The 26,439-nt window shown below is 34.0% G+C and overlaps 1 protein-coding gene across 6 annotated transcripts in view; it reads right to left on the bottom strand.

Moving 5' to 3' along the window:
* TASP1 (taspase 1) overlaps positions 1–26,439 on the bottom strand; it is a 273,452-nt gene that overhangs the window by 189,538 nt on the left and 57,475 nt on the right. For all 6 annotated transcript variants that reach the window (XR_013338382.1, XM_077777537.1, XM_077777538.1 and 3 more), the window contains 2 exons: positions 18,588–18,667; positions 2,841–2,947 (listed from right to left, as the gene is read on the bottom strand). Coding sequence is in view for 5 of the 6 variants with exons in the window: in XM_077777537.1 (XP_077633663.1) it covers positions 2,841–2,947; positions 18,588–18,667 (187 nt within the window). In the remaining variant the exon portion in view is untranslated. The remainder of the gene's footprint in view (positions 1–2,840; positions 2,948–18,587; positions 18,668–26,439) is intronic.

Genomic DNA, 26,439 nt, shown 5'->3' with positions numbered 1-26,439 from the left:
AAACCTACAACTCTCTTTTTAAACTCAGCATTCATCAGTTTACAGGAGACTTGATGCATTATGTAATTACTATGATAAAAACAAGCATAATAAGGCTCCTGGTGACATATAATTCAACTTAAACCAGCAGAGGAGCATGGTATGCTGAAAGGCGGTATTTAGGGTGTTTTAAGCTAATGCCTTAGGTAGGGCATTTAGGGTGCTGTTGGAATCAGGAAATACGTTTTATGGTGAAAATGGAAAGTACAGGTTAATTTGAGTCCATTAAGGGGATATGGGCCAAATTTCAATTTCCCATCTCTATCATCCTTCTCCAGCCCTCCTCAGCTCAGTAAATGGCAAAATTGCTCAAACTAAAACTTTCAATTCCTCTCTATTCCTTAGCAACATCTAAGACAGCAATAATGCCTGTCTTTCTTGGAACTCTCAAAATATATCCCTGACATACTCACTTCTGTCCAATTTAATCCCTATCACCCACAGTCTACATTGTCAACATCTCCCAATTATAATAACTTCCTAGTCTCTTCACTTCTATTCTATTATCTTATAAGAAAACCTTGTAAAATGTGAGTGAGACAGCATGGCTTCTCTGCTTTTAACTCTTCAATGTTTACTCATTATTCACGAAATAAAACTGTAAGTCCCTGCCATGATCAGGCAGATCCTAGGGGAGCCAGTACCTAGCTACCTCCCCAGCTTTGTTTCATACCATTCTCCTCTTGCACTCTGCTTTAGGCACAATGACCTTCATCTCCATTCCTCCATAATGCTAACTCCCCACCAGGACCCTTGCACATGCAGTTCATTCTGCCTCGAATGAGTTCTACTAACTCTTCATAAAACTGACTTCTGATTTTTCAAATGTTATATCTTCAGACATGTCTCTGTTGATCACTCTAACTAAAGGAGTCTTCCTTTGAGACTCGTATGTCTCTCACATCCAAGTTATTCTGTATCACATCTTTTTGACAGGAGGAGGGGTTCCCTTCATAACAGTTACCAAACATAGTAACTATCTTACCTAACTGTATGCTTAGATGTTTCTGTTTCTATCCACTAAAATATAGTTTCATTATATCATGAATTTCCTCCACCTTGGTTACCATTGTTTTTCTTACTATGCAGCTCAGTACCAAGAGTAACCACTTAATAAATATTTTCTGAAGAACAAAAAAAAAAAAATCTTCTGAATAAAACCAGCTAAATATATTCTCAACTGATACTTGTCTGCATAAAAATCCTACACTGATGTCCAAAAAAAGGAAAACAAATCTGCATAAGAATGTTTAGAGCAGCTTCATTCAGAACAGCTAAAATCTGGAAACCAAATGCTCATCAACAGGAAAATGGAGAAACAAATTACAGTACATTCATACTACAGAATATTAATTAGTAAATTAAAAAATGAGCCAGTGATAAGTGTCTCAAAAACACTTTGTGAAAGCAACCAAACAAAAAAGAGTGCCTTTTGTATGATTCCAATTATATATAGTTCAAGAACAATACAAAACATCTATGGTGAGAAAAATCATAGCAGTGGTTGCCTGTACAAGGTAGAGAATGGCCAAAAGGAAGTACAAAAGAACTAGATATGTTCTACATCTTGACAGGTGTATGGGTTACATGAGTATGCACATTTATAAAACTGATTAAATTGCTCACTGTGTGAACATTTTATCAAAATGTTTTAAAAGGTCAAAGGTTTTAAAGTCTTAAGTTTGCTCACTCAGATAACCCAAGAAATGGAAACACACTACTATCCCTTTTCACCAAGATTGACTTACTAATTTATTCATTCACTTCTTAATCTCCTACTCTTCTCTGGCAGAAATATGAAAAGAGTTGGGTCAAAATGTTTGGTTCCTTGTGGCTACATGCTGGGAAAATATATATCACTATGAAAGATAATTTATTATGCTTTTATATAGAGTAAATAATGTAAAACAATGACAGAAAGCATAAACCAGTATCTGAGCAAATATTGAAGGAATAATCAATAAAGAACATTAATGAGATGTCAAAGTACACCCAATGACTGTGATGTGAGACAGCCAACATGACTTGTGTGTTAACAGACCCCCAAGCCACAGGATGAGCAAGAATGTTGTGGTTTCAATGGCTTCCTACTTCTCAAAACACCTAAGAAATGCAACACATGGACTCATGATGGCACACTAACGCATCAAATGCAAAAAAAGAATGTAAAAGAATAAAAAAAAGAAACATGTAATTAGAATGTAAGAAATCTACATGAATCCAATATATGTATTTCCTTAAAAGACACTCTACCCACTAAACAGCCACGTTAAGAATCACTATTTAGAGCTGCAAGAACTAAAACAGTGGTCATGGCCACATGGAGCTACTGAGCACTTAAAATGTGACAAGGGCATATGGGAAACTGAATTTTTAATTTTATTAAATGTTATTTAATTTTAATTTTAAAATATATTCAATTCAACTATTGTAAAGTTTTAGTATGTTTGGAATAACTGTTATGTAAACCTACTTTTTCAACTGTTAATGTTATGAAATATAAATACAAACCAAATATTTCAAAACTTAGTGTCATAATTGAGATGTGCTGTCCATATAAAATATGCACTGGTTTTGAAGAAGAAAAAAGAAAGTTCAACAGCTTACTAATTTTTTCACTNCTCTCTCCTAGAAATAAATAAAAATATTTATTAAAAAAAAAAACTTTAAAAAAAAAAGTATATATGTGGCATGTATTGTATTTCTACTGAAAAGTACTATTCTAAAGCTTATATGTCTAAATGCAGATTATAGATACCATTATGATACATTAATGATTAATGTTTCAAAGAGCTCCTGACCTTTTCACTTGATTGTCTTCTTTTCTTTAGTTGAATGAAATCTGTTTCCACCCTTTCTGCCAGCTCTAGTTTCCTCTTGTTTCTTTTAAATGCAGCTAAACTGAATCCTATAAAAGAAACATTAAAAATAACATTTCAGAAACATTAGGGCAATGGGGTAATGAGATATCCTGAAGAGCCTTCTCAGAATAAAATCCTTAAGAATGGTGAATAAAGTGTTTTAAATGTTTTCCAATGTACACTGAAATGGTAGGAGAATAAAAGAAATAACCTTAGAAAGTGGTTAAACCCTTACGAAAAAGGTCAAATACAGAAAGACAAGAAGAGTCCTGAAGGTAGATGGTACCCAGTGGTATCAGCTAATGCATGCTACTACCAACTTTGGTTTTGAAGGTCTCTGTGCATAAATGACGAGATGAAATCTGGGGACAATGCAGCATGAGAAAACATCTCAGGATTTCTGACCAAAAAAAAAAGTAAGGAATCTCAAAGAGTAATATGCACAGTGAAAGGGAAAATGAGAAAAGGCCATTATACACAAAGAAACAGGAAACTTGCAAGTCTCAGCTGTGGCTACGTATGTAAAGGGGGAAAAGTCTCACTAGAAAATTCATGACCAAACAATACACTGACAAGTTTAGAGGAGAATTCATATTATCTGTGTAGTCTGAAAACACACACGCACGCACACACGATCTTGATGTTGCAGTGCTTCAAAAACTCATCAAACACCAATGCACAGTCTCTGGAAAAACACACCTTAACTTACCAGACCTAAGAAAATTCCCAGGTTCCAATTAACATGAGCCCTTAGTTTTAAAAAAAAAATTATTTTTCACAAAATATATGAGAAATGAACCACCAAAAATAAAATAATAAAAGTCAGCCAAATAAGGGTGGCTCGGTCAGTTGAGTGTCCAACTCTTGATTTCAGCTCAGGTCACAATCCCAAGGTCATGGGATGGAGCACCACGTTGGGCTCCACATTCAGCATGGAGCCTACTTAGGATTCTCTCACTCCCCTCTGACCCTCATCCCCCCTCAAATGCTCTCTCTCTCTAAAATAAAAAAATAATATTTTTTTAAGTGAGCCAAATATACAAAAGCATAATTTAACCTACAAAGCCTCAGACAATGGAATAAGGAGATACAGAATATAAAACATGTTTAAGCTCACAGAAATTTTAAAGAAGATGTTGAAAATACAGAGGACAAAAAAAAAAAAAAAAAAAATGATACACTGACCAGGCAGACTTAAAGAAGAACAAATAGAGCTTCTAAAAACAAAAAGTAAAAAATTTTAAACTTAACAGATAGATTTCAACAGCCAGTTAGATTCAGCTGATAAAAGAGAAATTATTATGGGGGTGCCTGACTGGCTCAGTTGTTATAGAATGCAACTCTTTATCTCAAGGTTTTAAGGCCAAGCCCCACATTGGGTGTAGAGACTGATTAAAAATAAAATATTTTTTTAAATATAGTAATTATGAACTAGAATATAATGCTGAAGAGATTATCAAAGTTTTCTGGTAATGACAGATTTAAATTATTCAGAGTAATTCTCTACTTAGTTTACTAAAAATGTTGGATAAAATATGAAAACACATCACCTTAAAAACATTTTTAAAACCTTATAAAAAGCTAAATTCTGGGGGTAAACTGAGGCCTAATGCTATTATTATGGCACTATGAGCATTTGCCACCATGAGCACACAGGCTCAGAGCCTGGAGCTTGCTTCGGATTATGTCTCCCTCTCTCTCTGTTCCTTCCCCCTTGTGCTCTGTCTCTCTCACTCTCTGTCTCAAAAATAAATACACATTGAAAAAATTTTTAAAAAGAAAGAAAAGAAAAATCTAAAAACAGCAAGAGGGATAACAGGTTACCTTCAAATAAGCAGAAGTTAAAATGACAGCAGCCTCTCAACAACAAAAATGGAAGACTTGAGACAGTGGACTAATTACCTGCAATGTGCTAAAAAGAAATATCTGCTGATTTGGAACACTATATTCAGTGAAAATATCCTTCAAAAATTAAAGTGAAATAAAAATAGCTTCAGATAAACAAGAATGAGCAAATTCATTACCATCAAGACCTGTAGTAATCAAAATACTAAAGGGTGCTCTTCAGAAACTGAGAAAATAATACAAAGTGAAAGATGAAAGACCAAAAAAAGGTAGAGGGGATTAAGTGCAAAGGAAAAAGCAAATAGGCAAATCTAAATGAAAACTGTTATAAAACAATAATGTCTCCCACTGTTTTAAATGCATACTGAGTTTAAAATATAAACACAAACATTGGGAAAGCATTAAATGTTGTTCATTCGAGTATTCTAGGGTTCTTGCATTGTCTGAGAAGTAGTAAAAAGTACCATTTTCTAACAGACTTTCCTAAGTCAAGTATGTATGTTGAAATCTCTAAGTTAATTCAAAGAGAATGGTAAAAGAAGGTAACAGAAACATATTAATGAAAAAGAAAAGATAATGATGGAAAATAATACTAAAGGCAAGAAATGAGATATAGAAGGAGACACAGACCAAGAGGGACAAATAAGAAGCAAAGACTAAAGAGTAGATTCAAATCTAATATATGAGTAATTAAGTTAAATGTAATTGGACTAAATGCACCAATTAAAGTACAAAGATCACACACACAAAAAATGTTTAACATATATGTGTTGCTTCCAGGAGAAGGCATTATCTTAAACATAAGAATACACAGAAAAATTAAAAACAAAAAGATAGAAAAAGATATGCACACTAACACTAACCAAAGGAAGCTACTACAGTTACTTTATTTTTATATCAAATAAGTAGATTTCAAGGCAGTAAGCATTACTAGATACAGAGTGCCATTTCGTTAAAATAAAAAGGTCAACTCTGTGGGTAGCTCAACTAGGTCAATATAAAGGTCAAGTGGGTGGCTCAGTTGGTTAAGCATCCAACTTTGGCTCAGGTCATGATCTCACAGTTTGTGATTTAGAACCCCCCATCCAGCTCTCTGCTGATAGCTCAGAGCCTGGAGCCTGCTTTGCATTCTGTGTCTCCCTCTCTCTCTCTCTGCCTCTCCCATAATCACTGTCTTTCTCTCTCTCTCAAAAATAAATGAACATTAAAAAAAATTTTAAGTCAACTAGCCAAACTCTTTTATGGGGCTGCTAACACATGCAAGCAAATATATGCAACTACAGTAAAAGAAAAAAAATTAAGTTCTTTCATAATATAGTATGTAACAAATATAAGAAATAGGGAGTTGAACATTTTAAAAAACCAACATAATTCATTAGACTAAAAATTAATGTCCTCTTAATAAACAAAAATAAATACTAAACTCAATTACAATTTTTTAAATGTTGCAAAATAAAACTCCCTAAATATGACCTATCACTAAATTTTCAATCAAATGTATTATACTTAAGTATGTCCAATATCATCACTTTCATTAAACTATACTAATGATCCTGTGTCACTACAAATGGTAAGGAAAAAAGTATAAAGATTCAAAAGAAAGAAACAAAACTATCATTCACAAATGACATGATTATGAATTCAGGAATCAAGAATCTATAGATAAATCATAAGGATTAATAGAGTTTAGTAAGGCAGCTATATAAATATATGTGTATATGCATATATACACATATGAACATATATACAAATACACATATATGAAATACAATTATATTCACTGGCAACAACTATTTGAAAAATACTTTGGCATCATCTGGTAAAGATAAAGATAGGCAGACACTATGATCCAGTAATTCTGCTATAGTGCATGTATTTAGAGAAAGCCAAATGACACAGAATATATGTAGAAGAAAACTTGTAAGTTTGTTATAACTCCAACATAACTGTCTACCTACAAAAGGTATATCTACAATAGTTTACAATAAATAGGTTTTAAAAGCAAAATGGAGAAAGATTTGTAGAACCAACCAAAATTACAAAATATCCAATAATAAACCATTCATGAAGTCTGAAAACAATACTCTAGTAATGACACAGAAATGAGCTAAAAAAAAAAAGTTAATGGAGCTACCTATCAAATCCAGAAACAAATTCATATATATTCTATTTGAGAAAAACAATGGTATTTCATGCCAGTAGGAAATGAATATGTTATTCAATAAGCTGTTTGGGGGGGAAAATTAGATTCCTACCTCACTACACATAAAAATGAAATCTTAAAATATTAATAATTTAAACACATATTTTTTAAATGCCCAAAAAAGTTAAACCATTAAACAGCAATATAGGCAAAAATAAGTTTTTTGAGAGATTTGATTTTTTTTTAGTTTAATAGTTTTAATTTTAAAGTAGAAGATTTCCTATAAAATATTATCAAAGCCAGAATCTGTTAAAACAATGGTTGACTGATATAATCACATAAAATTTAAAATGTCTATATGGCAAAAGATATCATGTGCAAAAGTAATAATAAATAACATATTTAAACTTCTAAAGTATATGCAAATAGCTATTGAGACAGGATTAATATCCTTAAATCAGAATGATATAATACAAAATTAATAAAATGGAGTTTGAAAGAAGACGGCCCAGTAGGAAGTGCCAGGAATCTATCTCCCTACCTACACAATAGTTGGCCTGCTAAAATCTAACGCAAGTGTTATGGACCTTTGGAGTCAATTTAAGGTGGTAAGGTTCAAAGGAAGGCTTGAAGTAAATTGTGTTTGGTCGGGGCCAATTTCAGCTCTTACAGAAATCTACCCATTCCCCATCCCCATCCCTTTGGCACACAACCATGCACGTATTGAGAACAGATGGCACACGGCTTGAGAGCCAGGTTGGACAATAAAAACCCTGCCCTTCGAATCCTGGAATCTGTGCTCCTGGTGTCTTCTTGCTGGTACTGGTCACAAGGTGCAGAAGCAGAAGCAGGCAGCTACGGTACAGTGACCTCCCCCTCCAGCTGAATTGACTTCCAAGGAATGTAAAAGACTCATCTTTTTTCTCCACCTTCTACTTATCTCTTTTTCCCCTTTTGGGAGACATTTAAGGAGATATATAAATGGCCCATAAGCACATGAAAAATACTGAACATCATAACCATTAAGGAATATAAAATAAAATATCACAATGAGATACCACCTCACACCCATTAGAATAATTATTATTTAAAGAAAATAAATAGGTAGCAAATGTTGGTGAGGATGTGGAGAAACTGGAACCCTTGTGCACTATTAGTGGAAATTTAAAATGGCATAGCCACTATGGAAAAAAGTATAGTGATCCTTCCAAAAACTGAAAAAAGGATTACCATAAAATCTAGCAATTGCACTTCTTAGTACTCAAAAGTATTGAAAGCAGGAATTCTAACAGATATTTGTACACTTGTGTTCATACCAGCAAAATAAACAGTGTCCAAAGGTTGGCAGAAACCCAAGTATCCATCAACAGGTAAATGGATAAACAAACTGTGATGTTTGTGTGTATATCATGTGCATATACATATACATATATGGAATTCCATATATATGTATGTATGTGTGTGTATATGCACATGATGTACACACAAATTCCACATACATGTATGTATTCCACATATATGGAATATTTTTTGACCCTAAAAAGAAATTGGCAGGTGCTACAACATGGATGAACTTTGAGGACATCATGTTAAATGAAATAAGCCAGTCATAAAAGGACAAATAATGTACGGTTCCACTATATGAGGTACCTACAGTAGTCAAATTCATAAAGATAGAAATCAGATGTTTGCTAGAAGCTAAGTGGAGGGGAATAGAGAATTACTGTTTAATGAGTACAGTTTTCAGTCTGGCAAGATAAAAAGAGTTCTATAGAAGGATGGTAGTGCACAAAAATGTATACTAAAAGCCACTTAACTGTACTATTAAAAAATGTTTAAGATGACAAATTTAATGTTATGTGTATTTTGCCAAAATATTCAAAAAGAATTATAGAAAAAAATGTACACAAATGTTTATAGCAGCATTAATTATAACAGCCCCAAACTGGACATAATCCTGATGTCTTTCAATGGGTAAATGATTAAACAGTGGTATATCCATATCATGGACTACTTAGCAATAAAATGAAGCAAGCTATTAAAAAATACAACCACCTGGATGAATCTCCAAAGAATTATTCTGAATTATTAAAAAGCCAGTTCTCAAAAGGTTACATACTGTATGACATCACTTTATAACATTCTTGAAATAGCAAAATTATACTAATGGAGAATAGATTAGTGGCTGCCAAAGGTTAAGGAAGGCATGGAGGTGAGTAGGTTTGACTATAAAAAAGGCAACCTGAGAAACTCTTGTAAACATGGAAGTGTTCTCTATCTTGACTAAATCAACATCAAAATCCCAAACGTGATACTGCACTGTAGTTTCACAAGATTATTACCATTAGAGGAAACTAAGCAAAAGGTATGGGGATCTCTCTATTTTAACTCCTACAACTGCATGTGAATTTATAATTACTTAAAAATAAAAAATGTAAAACTGCATAACTGGTCATATTAAAGAGTGAAATACTAATATATCACATACCAGTTATAATAAAACTCTAAAATTAGTACATAAAATGTTTTATCAATCATGTTGTCTTTCAAAGTATCCTACTCAAAGGCAGAAAAACTCTAAGAACACAACACAGCCAATAGGGAAAAAAAGGATTCCTATGGCAGAATCATGCCATAAATTGATAGGACAGAATAATGTCTCCAATCTACTCTTTACTTAATTTAAACATGTACCTCAGGTGCAATAAAAGCATAAAACAGCTAAAAATTAAGGAATAGATGGTAGCAACTTTGTAGCACAAACCATTTAAGGCTGGTCTTTACCAAGAGACAACAAAACCACTTTCAATTTCAACTTTAATGAATCTTCTGGAAGAACCTCAAAAACATATAGAAGCTTGGGGTACCTGGGTGGCTCAGTGGGTTAAAAATCTGACTCAGGCTCGGGTCATGATCTCACAGTTCGTGAATTCGAGCTCTGCATCAGGCTCTGTGCTGGCAGCTCAGAGCCTGGAGCCTGCTTCAGATTCTGGGTCTCCATCTCTCTCTGCCCCTCTCCTGCTGGCACTCTGTCTCTGTCTCTGTCTCTCTCTCAAAAATGAATAAATTTTTAATAAATAAATAAACACATAGAGAAGCTTTATCTCAGACACTGTTAAAATTGAATGTACATTGAAATTGAAAAATTGTAAAACTTTTAAAATGTCAGGTGCATGGGTGCCAGATCCAGAATAGCTGGTTTTGGGTGCAGCCAGGGCTTCAGACTTTTTCAAAGCTCTCCAGGGATTCTAATGTGCAGTCAAAGTTGAAAAACACTGCTCTAATGGTTACACCTAACTCTAGATAGAATCAATCACCAAAATCACAAGTCAGCTCTGAAGAGCTAGACTGATTAAATTCTGAAGAAATTCCATCACCAGGATCATTTTCATATCCAACATATTAATAATAGTAACAGTGATATTAATAGTTAACATTTGAATGTTTCTGTGTGCCAGAAATTGGACTAGGAATTCTTTGTACATTATCTCAAGTAAACACAGCCTCTCCATGAGAAACGTTTCTTGGAGGTAACTTGCCCGTGGTCACACAAAGATATATGTCTCTAAAGCCTATGCTCTGAGCTACTTTGTGATCAATAATGGCAGCAACTTTACAAAGACAGACTTCTCAAAAGTAGACAAAGAGTAAAAGCTCATAGGCAAGGAATCTGGCAATAGCCAGCATAATGGTAAATGTACATTCTGAGTCAGCAAATCTACTTCCAACTAGATAAATAAAACACACACGTACAAGAATGTTTGTGAAATCATCAACATTAATGGCAAAACCTAGCAACAACCTGAATGTCTGTCAATAAGGAAACAGCTAAAAAAGTATGGTAAATGCTATGCAGTTTAAAAATTAATTGATCTATATATATCAACATGGATAGATTTCAAAATATATTTGGCTGACTGATAAAAAACATAAGTATCATATGATATTGCTTCTCTAAAAACATACTAAAAATACTATAGAGTATTTATCTTAAAGAAACAAAAAGAATAATACTATATATTTCAGTATTTCTGTTGACACAGAAAGAAGCAAATCAACTAGTAAATGTGTCTGTGGGAGTGGAAAAGAGAGGCTGGGACTGGGAATGGGGAAGGTAGAATGCTCTAATTTTTAAAAAATTATGTAGAATTTTTAAAAATTTATGTAGAATGCTCTAATTTTTTTTTTTTAAAAAGGCAACATACTTCTTTTTTTAAAAAAAGGTATCATAGGGGGGCCTGGGTGGCTCAGTCGGTTGGGTGTCTGATTTCAGCTCAGGTCATGACCCTGTGGTCCGTGAGTTCAAGCCTGGCATCAGGCTCTGTAGCGACAGCTCAGAGCCAGGAGCCTGCTTCTGATTCTGTGTCTCCCACCCTCACTGTCCCTCCCCACCTCATGCTCTCTCTCTCTCTCTCAAAATGAATAAATGTTAAAAAAAAAATTTTTAATGGAATCATTTAAAAAGGTGCAATTAAAAAGTAACAAATATAAAGTTTAAGTAACCAACTCCCTTTTACAATGTGAAATGTTTTATCTGTTAATTTATGTTACATTTGTTATTTATATTATATCTGTTAATAGTACACATTTACAAAGCATAGGTTCCAGCTCCTGGTAATGGAGTCACTTATATGAGATTAACCCACAGACCAATAACAATTATAACCTCTGGTCAGAATTTTTTTAATTAAAAAAAAAAAAAAGCTATTTGAAGGATAGTGACCAAAACCTAGCAGAAACAAGAGAGGATTCAACCACTGAAAGAAAAGAAACACACTGGGCGACATCCGCATTCATGCAGCTTTCCCTACAAGGTACTACAGTCGAAACTACAGAGGCACAGCAAATAGATCTCAAAGAGAAAACTACATTCTTGCCAGGTGGAGTTGACGGTGTTTGGCACTATTGAAGCAGCTGGAAATTGAGGGAGGAATCCTGGAAAGAAGAAAGCCACACACACAGAGAAAGGGAAGCCCCCAAATTCACGTAAACATCCCTTCAAATTCTTGAATGATCCCTTAACTGTTTATTATAAGATGCAAGATTCCATAGAGCTTAGTGAGGAAAACAACAGATGAAAAGCTGAGAGATTTTGACAAAGACTCGCTGTAGGACAAAGTTTAAAGCTTGAGACTTTTGAGTAAAACCCTAGAAAGCCCATATCTTAGGAAGAAAGACCACAAGAAGTGATATAATAATATACTTATGTTTTTCATCAATCAGCAAAATATATTTTTGAAATCTAGAGTTAAGAACAAAACTGAAATAGACTCACTTTCACAAAGCCTAAAACCAGACTGTAACAAAATCAAGGTAATCTATACATGATTTTACTGCTAAAACAAAACCCAACATCATTCAAAGGAAGATAATGTAATCAGTCTCTACAACATATCATTATAATGCCCAAGTTGCAATAAAAAAAAAATGAGACACACAACTAAACAAAAAAAGTGATAAGTCAAGAGGGGAAAAAAAACCTACTGATAGAAATTGACCTATCAGTGACCAATATTTCAGAATTAGCAATCCATGATTTTAAAATAGCGATAAACAGGGGCACTTGGGTGGCTCAGTCAGTTAAGCATCTGGCTTGATTTTGGCTCAGACCACCATCTCATGGTTCATAGGTTTGAGTTCTACACTGGGCTCTGCTGTGACAGTGTGGAGCCTGCTTGGGATTCTCTCTCTCCCTTTCTCTCTGCTCCTCCTCCACTCGTGCTCACGTGCATTCACGCACCTGCTTGCTCGCTCTCTCAAAAAAATAAACATTTTTAAAAATAAATAAATAAAATAACAATAAACATGTTAACAATGGGTATAATAAGTGAAGATAAAGGGAATTTCAAGAGAAATATAGAAGTCTTATAAAAATGGAAACTTTAGAACTGAAAACAACAGTATTTTACACTGCAAAAAAAAATCACTATATAAGATTTATATCAAATTGGACACTGCAGAAGAAAGACTGGTGAACTTGAAGACAATTCAACAGAAATCATACAAATGAAGCATAAGAGTTAATTTTATGTGTCTACCTTCCTGGGCCACAGAGTATGCAGATATTTGGTCAAACAGTGTTCTGAGTGTATCTGAGGATGTGTTTGATGAGGATGAGATTAACATTTAAACTGGCAGACTGAGTAAAGCAGATTGCCCTCCCTAATATAGGTGGACCTTATTCCAATCAGTCAAAAAGCCTTTTTAAAACTAAAAGGCAAACTCTCTCCTAAATAAAAGAGAATCCTTTTTGCCTGACTGCCTTCAAACTGCAACACTTTCCTGCCTCTACACTTGAACTAAAACATTGGCTCTTCCTTGGTCTCGAGCCTGCCAGGATTCAGAATGGAAGTGCACAGCTAGTTCTCGTGGTTCGTAGGCCTTTGGACATGGATTGTAACTACACCACTGGTTCTCCTGGGTCTCCAGCTTGCTGACTGACCCTGAAGATCTTGGGACTTGTCAGCCTCTATAATTGTGTTAACTATAAAAGCCAATAATAAATCTGATATATCAATCGATCTCCTATTGCTTCTGTTTCGGTAGAGAATCCTGACTAGTAAAGAAAGCACAAAGGGAAAGAAAAAAAAAAAAACCAGCTAAAAAATGAGAGCTTCAATAATATGTGACAGTATCAACTCTTTTCATGTAAGTAGAAATGAAGTCCCAGAAACAAATGAAGAAGACTATAGACCAGAAAAAAAAAATCTAAATAAATATTGTCCCAAAGGTTCCCTAATTTGATTAAAATCATTAACCAAAAACTCAGCAGGCACAGTAAAAACCAGGCACAAAGAAACCACACCTAGGTATATCATGGTTAAACTTTTGAAAATCAAAGACAAAAAACTTTTTTAAAAAATTCTTAAAAGCAGAGAAAAAGAACAATATTCTGATTCATGCTGCAAACATGGAAGAACCTTGAAAATGTTATAGTAAGTGAAATAAGACAGACACAAAAAAGACAAACACTGTATGATTCACACTTACAGGAGTCAGCCAGACAGGCAAAGTCATAGAGAATGACTTCGCAGACTGTAGGTTATCTGGGCCTGGAGAGAGCAGGGAATGGATATTTTTTGTTTAGCAGATACAGGGTTTCTGTTTGGGATGATAAAAAAAAGCTATGGAAATACAGAGTGGCTATATAAGACGTAATATATTTGGTACCACTAAATTACACACTTAAACTCTGTTAATACAGTAAATTTTATGTTACATTTTTTTTTAATATTTTTTATTTATTTCTAGGAGAGAGAGAGAGAGAGACAGCGTGAGCAGGGGAGGGTCAGAGAGAGAGAGAGTCACAGACTGAAACAGGCTCCAGGCTCTGAGCTGGCAGTCAGCACAGAGCCCGACGCGGGGCTCGAACCCACGAACCGCGAGATCATGACCTAAGCGAAAGTCGGACGCTTAACCGACTAAGCCACCCAGGCGCCCCTATGTTACATTTTTTAACCACAATTTAATAAAAGGAAAAAGAGTGCCAAAAGATGAAAAAAAATGACAACTTAGGAGTCTATATCCAATAAGAAATAATATTTTCAAAGTAAAGGCAAAATAAGGATTTTTCAGATAATAAAAGCTGACAGCATTTTTCATCACAACACCTACTGCATTATCAGAAATGCTTGTGCTAGATGAAGGGAATAATACCAGATAGAAATTCACATCTACATAAAAGAATGAAATATTAAGTATGTGAGAAACTATGTAAAAGATTATTTTAGAATAAACTGAGAAATACATTCTGAAAACGTTGGAACACTGAGAGGGGATAAAAACCTACCAGTTATGCCCCCCGCTCCCCACCAACACAAAAGGTAGTCAAGGTTAAAACACATCATTAATTACCACGTATAGAAGCTAATTTTTACTGAAGAATAGACAAGTACCTAATATAGGACAGCATTAAAAAAAATTTAATCTAAATAATAATTATAATTTCTTCCTCTAAATTTACCATAGGTCAATACCATTTTTGTAAAAATAGATATATAATATTATATATATACATGTGTGTATGGATATAACCACATAACTTTCAAATGCCTTATTTATTCAGAGAATATTTCTTGTTGATTGGTTATATAAGAAACTTATGGCATAAGACAAATATATTTTTTTTCTTATCTTGAGAATACTAATACATTAGTCAAAAATTTTTTGTCATCCTGCAAAATATCTAGTAATTGTGATTTTATAACATCTTTTTATATAAATGCTCTGAAGTAAAACTGGCAAACTGAACACATAAATGAGTTCATTTCTACACCCTACTAAAACCTTACCAAAAAGAAACTGAAGGGAGAAAAAGACTGACATACACAGGAATGATGATAAAAAGGGCAGTGTCAACACAATTTCAAAAACAGAAAGCAAATGGACAAACAGTTACTAATTGAGTAGAAGAAGATGAATCCAGACACCTGGTAGCCAAGACATCACAACGCAAACTAATCTCTTCCAAAGTAAACAAATTCCTGCCAGAGAAACACTACAAGAGCTCAGAATAAAACGCACCCGGTATTTCTGAAAGCCAGGTTGGAACTAAAAGTAGGAGAACTGGTGGAAAGTGTCAGTAAGAAACATGTAGATGCTAAAACCCCTCCTTATGCTTGCAGAAAATTATGAGGTTGACTGAACCATACGGACCCCAAATTAGTGGACATCCAGCACAAGTGGGAATAGGTATCATCAAGGGCTCTACATAAAAGTTCTACATCAGGGTTCTACATAGAAGTCTGAAAAAGGAAAGGTGACACCTCCAGCCCCTGCCTTTGTTCTGCACAACAATACTGGCTATAGTCCTGTAAGACCTGGGAAAACTTCCCTCTCACTAAACCAAAAGAAAAACATAGATACATCTGGTTTTGTTGGGAGAATACCTGGAAATTTCCCCCAACAAAAAAGCTTGATGACACCACCCTTCTTGAGGTCAACCAGGCCTGTCATCAAACACAAAGCTTCCAAATGGCTTTCAAGTACCATATTCACAAATATGAAAACAGCAAGGGGTCACTAGATAGTTGGAAAAATTTGCTAACATGAAACAAACAAAAAGAGGAAGCAGAAACAGCAGATAACAAATTTTAAACTATAATATCCTAAGATATGAGCAAAAATATTGAGCTCATGAAATAAGAACCGTGCACTACATTTTGAAAGTATTAGTTACTGTGGTACCTGGCTGGCTTAGTTGGTAGAGCATGCAACTCTTGATCTGGGAGTTGCAGGTTCAAGCCTCACATTGGGCCTAGAGCTTACTTTAAAAAAAAAAAAAGGATTAGTCACAGATGAATCTTTAGTAATTAAGACAATAAAATCCAAAATTATAAATTCATCAGAAGTAGAAGGTTTAGGAGACAAAAGACATTTCTGAGACCATAGAACAAAAAAGATTTCAAAAAGGAGAAAAAATCAATTTTGAAAAAATTACAAGGGATTGGAGCACAAGATCCAACATCCAATTCATAGAAATTAGAAAAATAAAATAGAGGAAAGATAAGGGAAGATATTAATAAACCATTTTTTAAATTTCCCCCCAAAATAAAGCACATGAATTTCCAGATTAAAAGTACTCAGTATGAGTGCCAGGCATACTGAATAAAAAAAGACCCATTCCAAGATGTTTCATTATGATAATAAGAACATAGGAATTAAGGCTTCCTTCCAAAGATGAAAAATATACCACAAAGAACTGGGAATCAAAATGCATAATAGAAAGACTGGAAACTATTTCTTCAAAACCTAGGGAAAACAATTTCTAATCTGGCATATACCAAATAATGGAATAAAATGAAAGAGAAACAAATGAGATTCAGGAATCGGAGAATTTGATATTGGAGAGACAAAATGGGAATCCAAAATGATGGTGAGTTACGTAAAGACCAGGGATGACAATCACTCAGCAGGCCATTCTAAACTTGAAGGCGCCAGGTGGCATATCTCCAAGGAAACACAGAATGGAGCTACCAATTGACCAGATTTGTTTGTCTGACATAAGAACTCTAAATAAATGCCACTGGGAAGACTTTCAGGTAGAATTAGTGGGACTCTTGAGAATTAGACCTCTAACACTCCCTGTTTGATTACCATGGATGTATTTCTCTCTCCTCCAGCCTCATTATATTACAACATTCAGCTACATGATTATTCATTTGGAATATAATCCTTATTAAATACTTTTACGATATGTAATCATTTCTTTTTTGGTTTCCTTGGAGTTAATGATTCCTCATTTTCTCATTTGATTATTTAAATTACAGTCACAGAGTAGCATGATAAAAAATAAAAATTTAAATTAAAAAACAAGTACTATGTGTTTTCAATCTTTATCTTTTATGCATAAATACATAGCTATGATTTCATTTTTTAATTTTTTAAATGTTTATTTATATTTCAAAGAGAGAGAGAGAAAGAGAGAGGGGGAGGAGGCGGAGAGAGACAGAGACAGAATCTGATGTAGGCTCCAGGTTCTGAGCTGTCAGCACAGAGCCCGACACAGGGCTCAAACTCATGAGCCAGGAAATCACGACCTGAGCCAAAATGAGAAACTTAACTGACTGAGCCACCCAGGTGCCCCATATGATTTCATTTTTAAAATAGACATACAGGGGCACCTAGCTGGTTCAGTCAGCAGAATATGTGCTTCTCAATCTGAGGGTCCTAAGTTCCACAATGGGTATGGAGCCTACTTAAAAAAATAAAACAAAATAGACATATAAAACACATTCACATGTAAATATTTATAACTCATTTTTCATTTTTCAGTCATTAGATTTAGTCAGTATTGGACATTAGTCTTGATAACAATTTCGAGTTACTACATAACATTTCATCATGTGATAATTTACCTACATTCCTTTCTGTTAGACATTAAGACTTTTTCAAATTTTTTGATACTCTTAATAATGCTTTTGGAGTACTACATAAATCTTTGTGTCTAATTCTAATGACAAGTTCCTACAAGCAGGATAAGTTTAAAGCTTTGTTCTATACTACTTAGTTGTCCTCCAAAATTTCTGCCAATTTACATTTGTACCTACATTATTATGTTCATTTCACCACATACTTATGAGCAATAAGAGTATTTTTAACTCTTTCAGAAACTAAAAGGGAACAAATTTAACATGTACTCATTTTAATTTGAATTTCCCTATTAGTTATATTATCGATTTATGACTTTTGATCATTTTTCTTTTGAGGTATTATTTGTATTTATGTGGTTTTAAATTTGACATACTTTCTCCCAGATTAAGGATATGTATCACTTTGTCACATTTATGGTAAGTGTTTTTTCAGTCTTAACTCTTATGTAGTCATACTTTTGTTCTTCCTTCTCTTGTACTTGGTTCCTAGGAAGGCCTTCCTCAGCTCAAGGATAGATAAATGCTGACTTCTGTTTTCTTCTCTCTCTATGAGGGGATAGTATTAAGATTTTATTCCTAGTAATTATATTAAGTAACCTAAAAGGGATCCTTAGCAATACTTCTATAAAAGTATGAGAATGGGGGAAACTTCAGGAATATAAAAAAATGGCTTAAATCAAGTAACTTTCATGTATCTTTTAACTATAAACATTTCAACATATAAGCTTCCTTCCTTAAATATCAGAGTACTATGTGGATTAAAACAATGTAACACTTTCATGTATATATGCCAATACATTTTTGTAATTTTGAAAAATTTTTACTCACTTGTGGTCATGATGTTAGGAGGGCAAGAGGGTATTCCATGATCTACTGCCCATCTGTAGGCTCCTTCTCCAACTAAAAAGCTAACAACAGAAAAAATATTCTTTTAAAAATTCAGTATCATCTTTTCTTATATCAATAAAGTAATATAAATCATATAGTAAGGCAACCGAAAAAAATGTCTTGCATATAGATATAATTCTAGGTTTACCTCAAAATAACAATATGGCTATATGCCCAAAATTTATTTTAAAAATTTCCCCAAGTTAGAAATTTTACAATTGGAAATGGCATAATTTCATTTGCAATAACTAATAAGTAAAAATAGGCAAAATTCGCCCTAAGAAGTAAAAAATAGTTGATTTCCCAGTGGAAAACACTACAATTAATTGGCTCATAATGGTCACAAGATCCATTTAATCAGGTTAAAGTCAAAGTTTCAGTGAATGTCCTCAGACTTGGTATTCTTGCCTACTACAACACCTGGGTCTACCCAAAATGAGTGGGTACATCTAGAGATGCCCAAAAACAATGAGATGTGCTTACACTTGCAAGCCTTAGTGCAGTGAAAATATATAAATGACCTATAAAATATATGACTCTCAGAATCATTTTTACTGTGGTGAGTACTGTGGTGTATCCCAAAGCAATCTTTTAAGCCCTAAACTGCAAGTTCTAACATAATGAAGTAAATGAAAGGATACTGTTAGCTAACTGTAAAAGACTTATTTTCAAAGATTTCAAAGGGCATGCAGGATAATTAACCACTCCATTCCCTAACACAGTAATAGCAAGTGGTTACCACAAAAAATCAATCACTTCATCTCCTTCCATATCCAACTTCTTAAAGCTCTCAGCCAGCTAGTAATGGGTTTCCTTGAACTTATGCCTACTCATTAGTTTTTGGCTCCCTAGTTTTTGTTTCTGTTCTTCTAATCATTCCAACACTAAAACTCAAAGTAGTGCATATTGAAGTCTTTAGATTCATTTGTTAATAAGGAGACCAGTGATATACTGGCAAAACAAAATCTAAGGAGACACTTAGAAATGTCCAAATAGTTCTAGTGAGAAACTAAATGGTTAAGTCCAATAACTGTTTTCCAATATATGGAGAGAGAGCCAACAAGAGAATAAACAACTTTACCCCTTCAAACTTCTATTTTTTTTATTCTAGATGATTCTGAAAGTAGAAAACAGTTTCTCCTATTCTTGTATGAAATGAAGACGACTGCAAAGAAAATACAAAGAAAAGCTGTCATATAAAGTTCAAATGGAAGAATAATTGAAATAGAAACTTGAATGTGAGTTAAACTGTCCTGATGGCATTTTTAGCACTTTCTTCTTCTAGAAAAGGAACGTGATATAAGAAATGACTTCTCTCCATGCAAAGATGTAAAAGAGATGCTGAAGTAGCATATTAAATGATCAGAACAGAAATTTGGAGCTGAATCTAATATTCTTAGCATGCCCATTGGTCATCTTGGGTTCAATCCCAGTATCTGGAATCAATGGCATTTTACAAAATATTCTTAGTTTTATTTTTCATTTCTTAAACAGTCATTGCTTTTAAATCAAACCAATTTGCCATTGGCTGCTATGCAATTTTTAAAATAGCCACTTTACAATATTCATAGGAAGTTGATTATTTGGATGCCATCTTATGAACAAGAACACTGAATATCTGACCTTTTCTTACTATCAAAAACTGTCTAGTAGTTAATCATCACACAGAATGGAATAGAAGTGCTTTTGAAATAATTTTAAAATTCTGAAAAGCTACATAATACTAACAAGTCAAAAAATCATTTTCTAGAATATTACATACACTATCAATTCAAATTTCCCAGTCTTATGACTCTCCAAGGAGAAAGCTTTTAAGGAAATTTTGCCTCAGTCAAGTTTAGGAAATCTCATAGACTCTACCTTTGTAAAATATCTGGAATCTGACCACTTGTCACCACCTCTCCTGTTAACACCTTTCTCTGAACTACCATTATCTACACCTGGATTGTTGTAATGGACTCAATGTTTTAACACTTACTTTGCTTTACTCCCTGCCCCAGTCTATGCTCATCCGCCACTGACATCCTTATTAAACACAAGTCAGACAAAAATGCTATCCCTCTTCTCAAAACCTGCAAAACCTCTCATGAGAACTCTAGTGTAAACACTGGAGTCTTCAGGAGAATCTACAAGCTCTCAGGTGATCGGATCCTTTCTGCTCCCTCTTTACCTCATCTCTTACTCCCCTTGCCCTCTTGCTTACTCTACTCCAGCCTCCTATAAAAATACAAACATGTCAAGGACATTCCAAGTCTCAAGGCCTTCACCCTGAATGTTCCCTCTGTTAGGCTCTTCCTTATTTTCCAAATGGCACATTCCCTTATCTGCTTAAATGTCTCCCCCTGAGAAGGCTTATTTAAACTGTACCCAGTGTGGGGCACCTGGGTGGCTCAGTCAGTTAAGCATCTGACTATTGGTTTTAGCTCAGGTCATGATCTCGCAGTTTTGTGAGTTCAAGCCCCACATCAAGCTCTGCACTGGCAGCATGGAGCCTGCTTGGGATTCTCTTTTCCCCTCTCTCTGCCCCTCTCCCACTCACACTGTCTCAGTCTCTCTCAAAATAAATAAACTTAAAAAAAAATACTGTGCCCAACACACTGTATTCCCCTACCTAGGACTTCCAATCCCTGTCATTCTATTCTTTTCACATTTTTCTTTTCACCTTCTCACATACTATATACTTTATAATTTATATATTATATCTATTATTTCCTTCTATCTTCCTCAAATAAACTGTACGCTTCATAAGAATGGGAATCTTTGTTTTTTCATTGACATATCCAAGCATTTACTAGAGTACCTAAAGCATAGTAAGCATTAAATAAACACTGGCAAGATATTAAACAAGTAATAATAAGCTAGGGTATCAAAATTCCTTAAGGGGCGACATTTTCCTTGTGTTATACCCAATGTAACTTATATTAAAACAAGTCTTGAGGTGATGTAAAACAGAAAGCAGCAACACTCTACTGGAAGCAGCCCTGGGGTGGGGTGATTGAAACCTCCACCAGCCTACACTCTTGGTGCTACATCAAGCGCTAACACAGTCAACATACAGGAACAAATACAAGATGCAAACTGCATTCAAGAGTCTCTCATGGTTTGCCTCCCTCCCTCTCCCCAACTATTTTTCCCCTTCCTCTCCCGCATGATCCTCCGTTAGCTTCCTCCTAATCGACCTATACATGCAAACATATGAAAAAGAAAAAAAAGATGCGAACTACAATCTCATGGCTGGCAACCACCCATTTTCAGAGAACCATGACTCCATAATCAGTCTAAAAAGTGTCATTTCATGAATCAGAAAGCTCTCAAGATTGCTCAGGGATCCCAATAATCAAAATATATTATTCTGGATAAGAGAGATATAGGAGAAAATGATATTATTTCTTTGGACTTAAAAAAACTGATTTCTATCTATTTCACCTATTGCTTCTTTGTTCATCATAAATATATAAAATTGAGGAAAGACAAATTAGTGGCTATTGATCATTTAAAACTTATAGACACATAAAGTGTAAATAAAGGAGAACTTGCTGTATTTGGAAATAACACATAACAACCAAATTAAATAATAAGAATGCAACTCTTTAAAAACATTTTTTAATTTAATTTCAATTTTTTAATTTATAAATGACTTTTTAGAAAACAGAACCTCAGCATACACAACGGACACAAAAAAAATTAACAATCTTTAGAATCAAAATATATTTTATCAATGTTCACATTTCTCTGGTTGTCTTAGAAAATATTTTCTACTATTATTATTTTGTTTTTTAACCTGATTTGAATGGTATTCTAACTAAATCTATACCTTCTGATTAATTAATAGATTCTTTCATTTTATCGTTAGATTTTTAAATTGTCTTTTCAGATTCATACAACAAAAGTAGTACACGTTTGAGTGAATTTATGAAATATAATAAATTAAACAGTGTTTTAAAAAAATGTACCAAAAGCTAAATTTGCCTCTGAAAAAAAATGCTAGGGTCTAATGAGCACCTTCAGTTTCATTTATACTAAACATAAAACAATGTATGTCAGGCTTTCCCTTTTTCATCAAAAGAAACATAATTTCCAAAAATTTAGGAGTCAACAAAGTTTTTGTGTAAAGGGTAGGATAGTAAGTAAGTTGGCTTTGTGGCCAGAATGTCTCTTTTACAATAACTCAATTTGGCCTTTTCAGTGTACAAGCATTTGTACATACATACAAATGGGTATGGCTGTGTCCCAATAAAACTTGATCTACAAAGCAAGCAGCAGACCAGATTTGGCCCATAAGTCATAGCTTGCCAATCCCTGTTCTAAATGATAATGCCTGTCAAAGCTATACTCTATCATAATGGAAGAAGAAAAATCCAAGCTATACTTTTATAAATAAAATAAGGAACCAAGTAAATGTGGGGCGCCTGGGTGGCTCAGTCGGTTGAAGTGTCCAACTTCAGCTCAGGTCATAACCTCACAGTTCGTAGGTTCAAGGCCCGCGTTGGGCTCTGTGCTGATAGCTAGCTCAGAGCCTGGAGCCTGTCTTCAGATTCTGTATCTCCCTCTCTCTCTGACCCTCCCTGCTCACACTGTCTCTCTCTCTCAGAAATAAATTTTTAAAAATTAAAAAAAAAAAAAACGAGTAAATGTGACACAGTTTATGAAGCTAAGCCCACCAAGTTTATAAAGATATCAAATACTCNTGAGCACTGGGTGTTGTATGGAAACCAACTTGACAATAAACTATTTAAATAAATTTTTAAAAAACAAAATTAAAAAAAAGATATCAAATACTCTACTAATCTGACCAAACACCACTACTTAAACAGTACAACATATCATGCTGGCTATAACCAAAAAATAAGGTATACAAAGAAATGAACTTTTTGTTTAAAGACTTCTTAAAAAACAGTCAGTATGTAATGACTTGCTATCCCCATAGAGTGATTGTCAGATGACACCAGACAACCATGATTTCTAAGTCTTCCATCTGCTTTTGATAGTTTTTGTACCTTTATGCCTGGCACAGAGAATATGAACAATAAATATTTGCTGAGTGAATGGGTAAATAATAAATGAGTGTAACAGTTATTTTTCATTATTATAAAAGGATTCGATTCTCCTCTTCTAATCTGTTGTTTCTAATATGATATGGAAGGACTCCATAAATTCCTAATAGCCTAACAGTGGTCAAGTGTGGGACCCAGTTTCATTATCTGCAAAATGTCTTACCCTCATAAATCACTGTATAATTTTTATGATTAAATGCATGCAAACTACATAAAACACTGCCTGATATAGTGTGCAAATGCAATAAATATTAGGTATTATTATTACACAAATTAAATAACTAGACTTATTAGGGTCATATGAAAATAAACTCAAAGTAAAAACATGATAAATTTGGTTTTGTTGATTTAGGACACTAAAGGAATTTTGCTTTTTCTCATTTACTGCAGGTGTATGATGAACTTCCAAGAGTGTGAGAAATTTCTGCTTCTGGACAAGATGGAGTAACAGAGAACAAATTTACACCCTTACCTGAAGAAATTCTTATAAAATCAGAAATATAAGAAGTGATAGTTTTCAGACATTAGTAGGCAACGTAAGGACAGTGATCCTTGAGAGAAAGGAAAGAAACAAGGTAAACCCTATGACTGACCCAGCTTACTGCCTAGAGAGTATCCAGGCCATGGCACAGAAAAATTCAGGCAAACCCATCAGTTTCTCAGTTGAAGAGAAAGAACTGGGCATCAAAGAACCCCCGACAGCCAAGGTTCACAGGGCAGAATAACAGAGAGGAGAGAGCTGCACAGGAAAGGACTCTGACTTCTACAGACTCCTCTCTAGTCTTCAGCTAAGTAGAGATGAGTCTATGTGTAATAAGAATCACCCAAAGCCTGGAAAAGAACCACAAATATTTTAGAGGGAACAAGCCCCAAGTTCACAAAGGCCAGAAACAGCTCCTGTTCCATCAGTCAAAGTAAGAAACCTCATTCTAGATACATCTGTTATAGTACTTAGAAGAGTTTTGCCCCAATAGCAAAGTAAAATTAGCTCAAGGCTAAATGCTTCTCTAGTTACATGTGACAATGTATAAAGTAAGACCTGAAAGGATGAATCTGTCTTTAAATAACTTAACTACATCCTAGAATAAAACTCAAAAATATTTGTTAAAATATTAATATCCAGAACCAAATATGGTAAAATTCACAATGCCTCAAATGCAATAAAAAAAAATTACCAAGCATGCAAATAAGCAAGGAAATCTAACCTATAATGAGAGAAATCATTCAACTAAAAACAACTCAGAAATGACAAAGATGATAGCAAAGTAGTAAACAAAGATATTACAACAAACAATTTTTATAACTCTATTCGTATGTTCAAGAAGTTACAGGAATGATTAAAAATGTTAAGTAGATACATGGAAGACGTTTTCTAAAGCTGCTAATCAAACTTCTGGAGATGTCTACAATGTCAGATATGACATTATTTTATATATGAAAAATATATATGAAATATATATGAATATATATGAAAAATAAACTAGATGGGATTAACAAGTGATTAGATATTGCAGAAAAATAGTGAACTCGAAAACAGCAATGGAAGTTATTTAACACGATACAAGGAGAAAAATGAATGGAAAAAGTAAATAAATTATCAGTGACCTGTAGGACCACAGATGTCAAATATACATGCCGTCAGAGTCCTAAAGGATAAAAGAGGAATCAGAAAAAATATCTGAAGAAATAATAGCTGAAAATTTTCCAAATTTGATAAAGTATATATCCTACATACCAGGAAACAAAATAAACCCAATCCAAAGACAAAAGAAGAAAACAAAAGACAAATGTACCTCATATATTATGAAATTTCTTTATAAAATCTTAGCAAATTAGGTCCAACAATATATCAAAAAGATAATACAGTATGACCAAGTGCAATTTATCCCAGGAATGCAATTGTTGCTTAACAGTTGAAAATCAACCAATCTACTAACTGACCAAATAAGAAAAATTATAAGATCATCTTAATAGATGCAGAAAAGCATTTGAAGAAATATAACACCCATTCCTATTTAAAACTCTTAAAATGCTAAGAAGGGAACTTTCTCAGCATAATAAAGAACATCTAAGACAAACCTACAACAACCATCACACTTAAGGGCAAAAGACCAGACACTTCCACCCTAAGATCACAAACAAGGCACAGATGCCCACTCTCACAGTTCTTTTATTGTTTCTCCCACTCTCACATTTCTATTCCACGTTTCATTGGAGGTCCTAGCCACTGTAATAAAGAATAAGAAATTAGTTAAAGTAACCTAGATTAGAGAACCCAGGAAGAAGTAAAATAATCTTTATTCTCAGACGTTACTATCTATATAGAAAATCTTACCAAATATATAAAAATGGTACTATATAACAAATGAATTTAGCATATTCTCTGGGAAGAATATCAGTGTAATAAATCAATCATATTTCTATATTGGAAAGGAACAATTAGAAATTAACATTTATTATATATGTAATTTACGATAACATCAAAAAGGAAGAAATGCTTAAGTATAAATTTGGTAAAAGCTATTTTTTAACTCCACAATATAGAGATCTATCCATTTTACTATATACAAATGTTTCTCCCTTTTATTTTGTAATTTTTTTAATGTTTTTTTTTATTTATTTTCTGAGAGAGAGAAAGACAGTGTGAGCAGGGGAGGGTCAGAGAGAGAGGGAGATACAGAATCTGAAACAGAATCCAGGCTCTGACTTAGCTGTCAGCACAGAGCCCGACGCGGGGC

The sequence above is a fragment of the Crocuta crocuta genome, unplaced genomic scaffold (assembly GCF_008692635.1).
Source record: "Crocuta crocuta isolate KB4526 unplaced genomic scaffold, BGI_CrCroc_1.0 scaffold187, whole genome shotgun sequence".
NCBI classification, from domain to species: Eukaryota; Metazoa; Chordata; class Mammalia; order Carnivora; family Hyaenidae; genus Crocuta; species Crocuta crocuta.
This window is presented reverse-complemented; position numbering and strand designations above follow the sequence as displayed.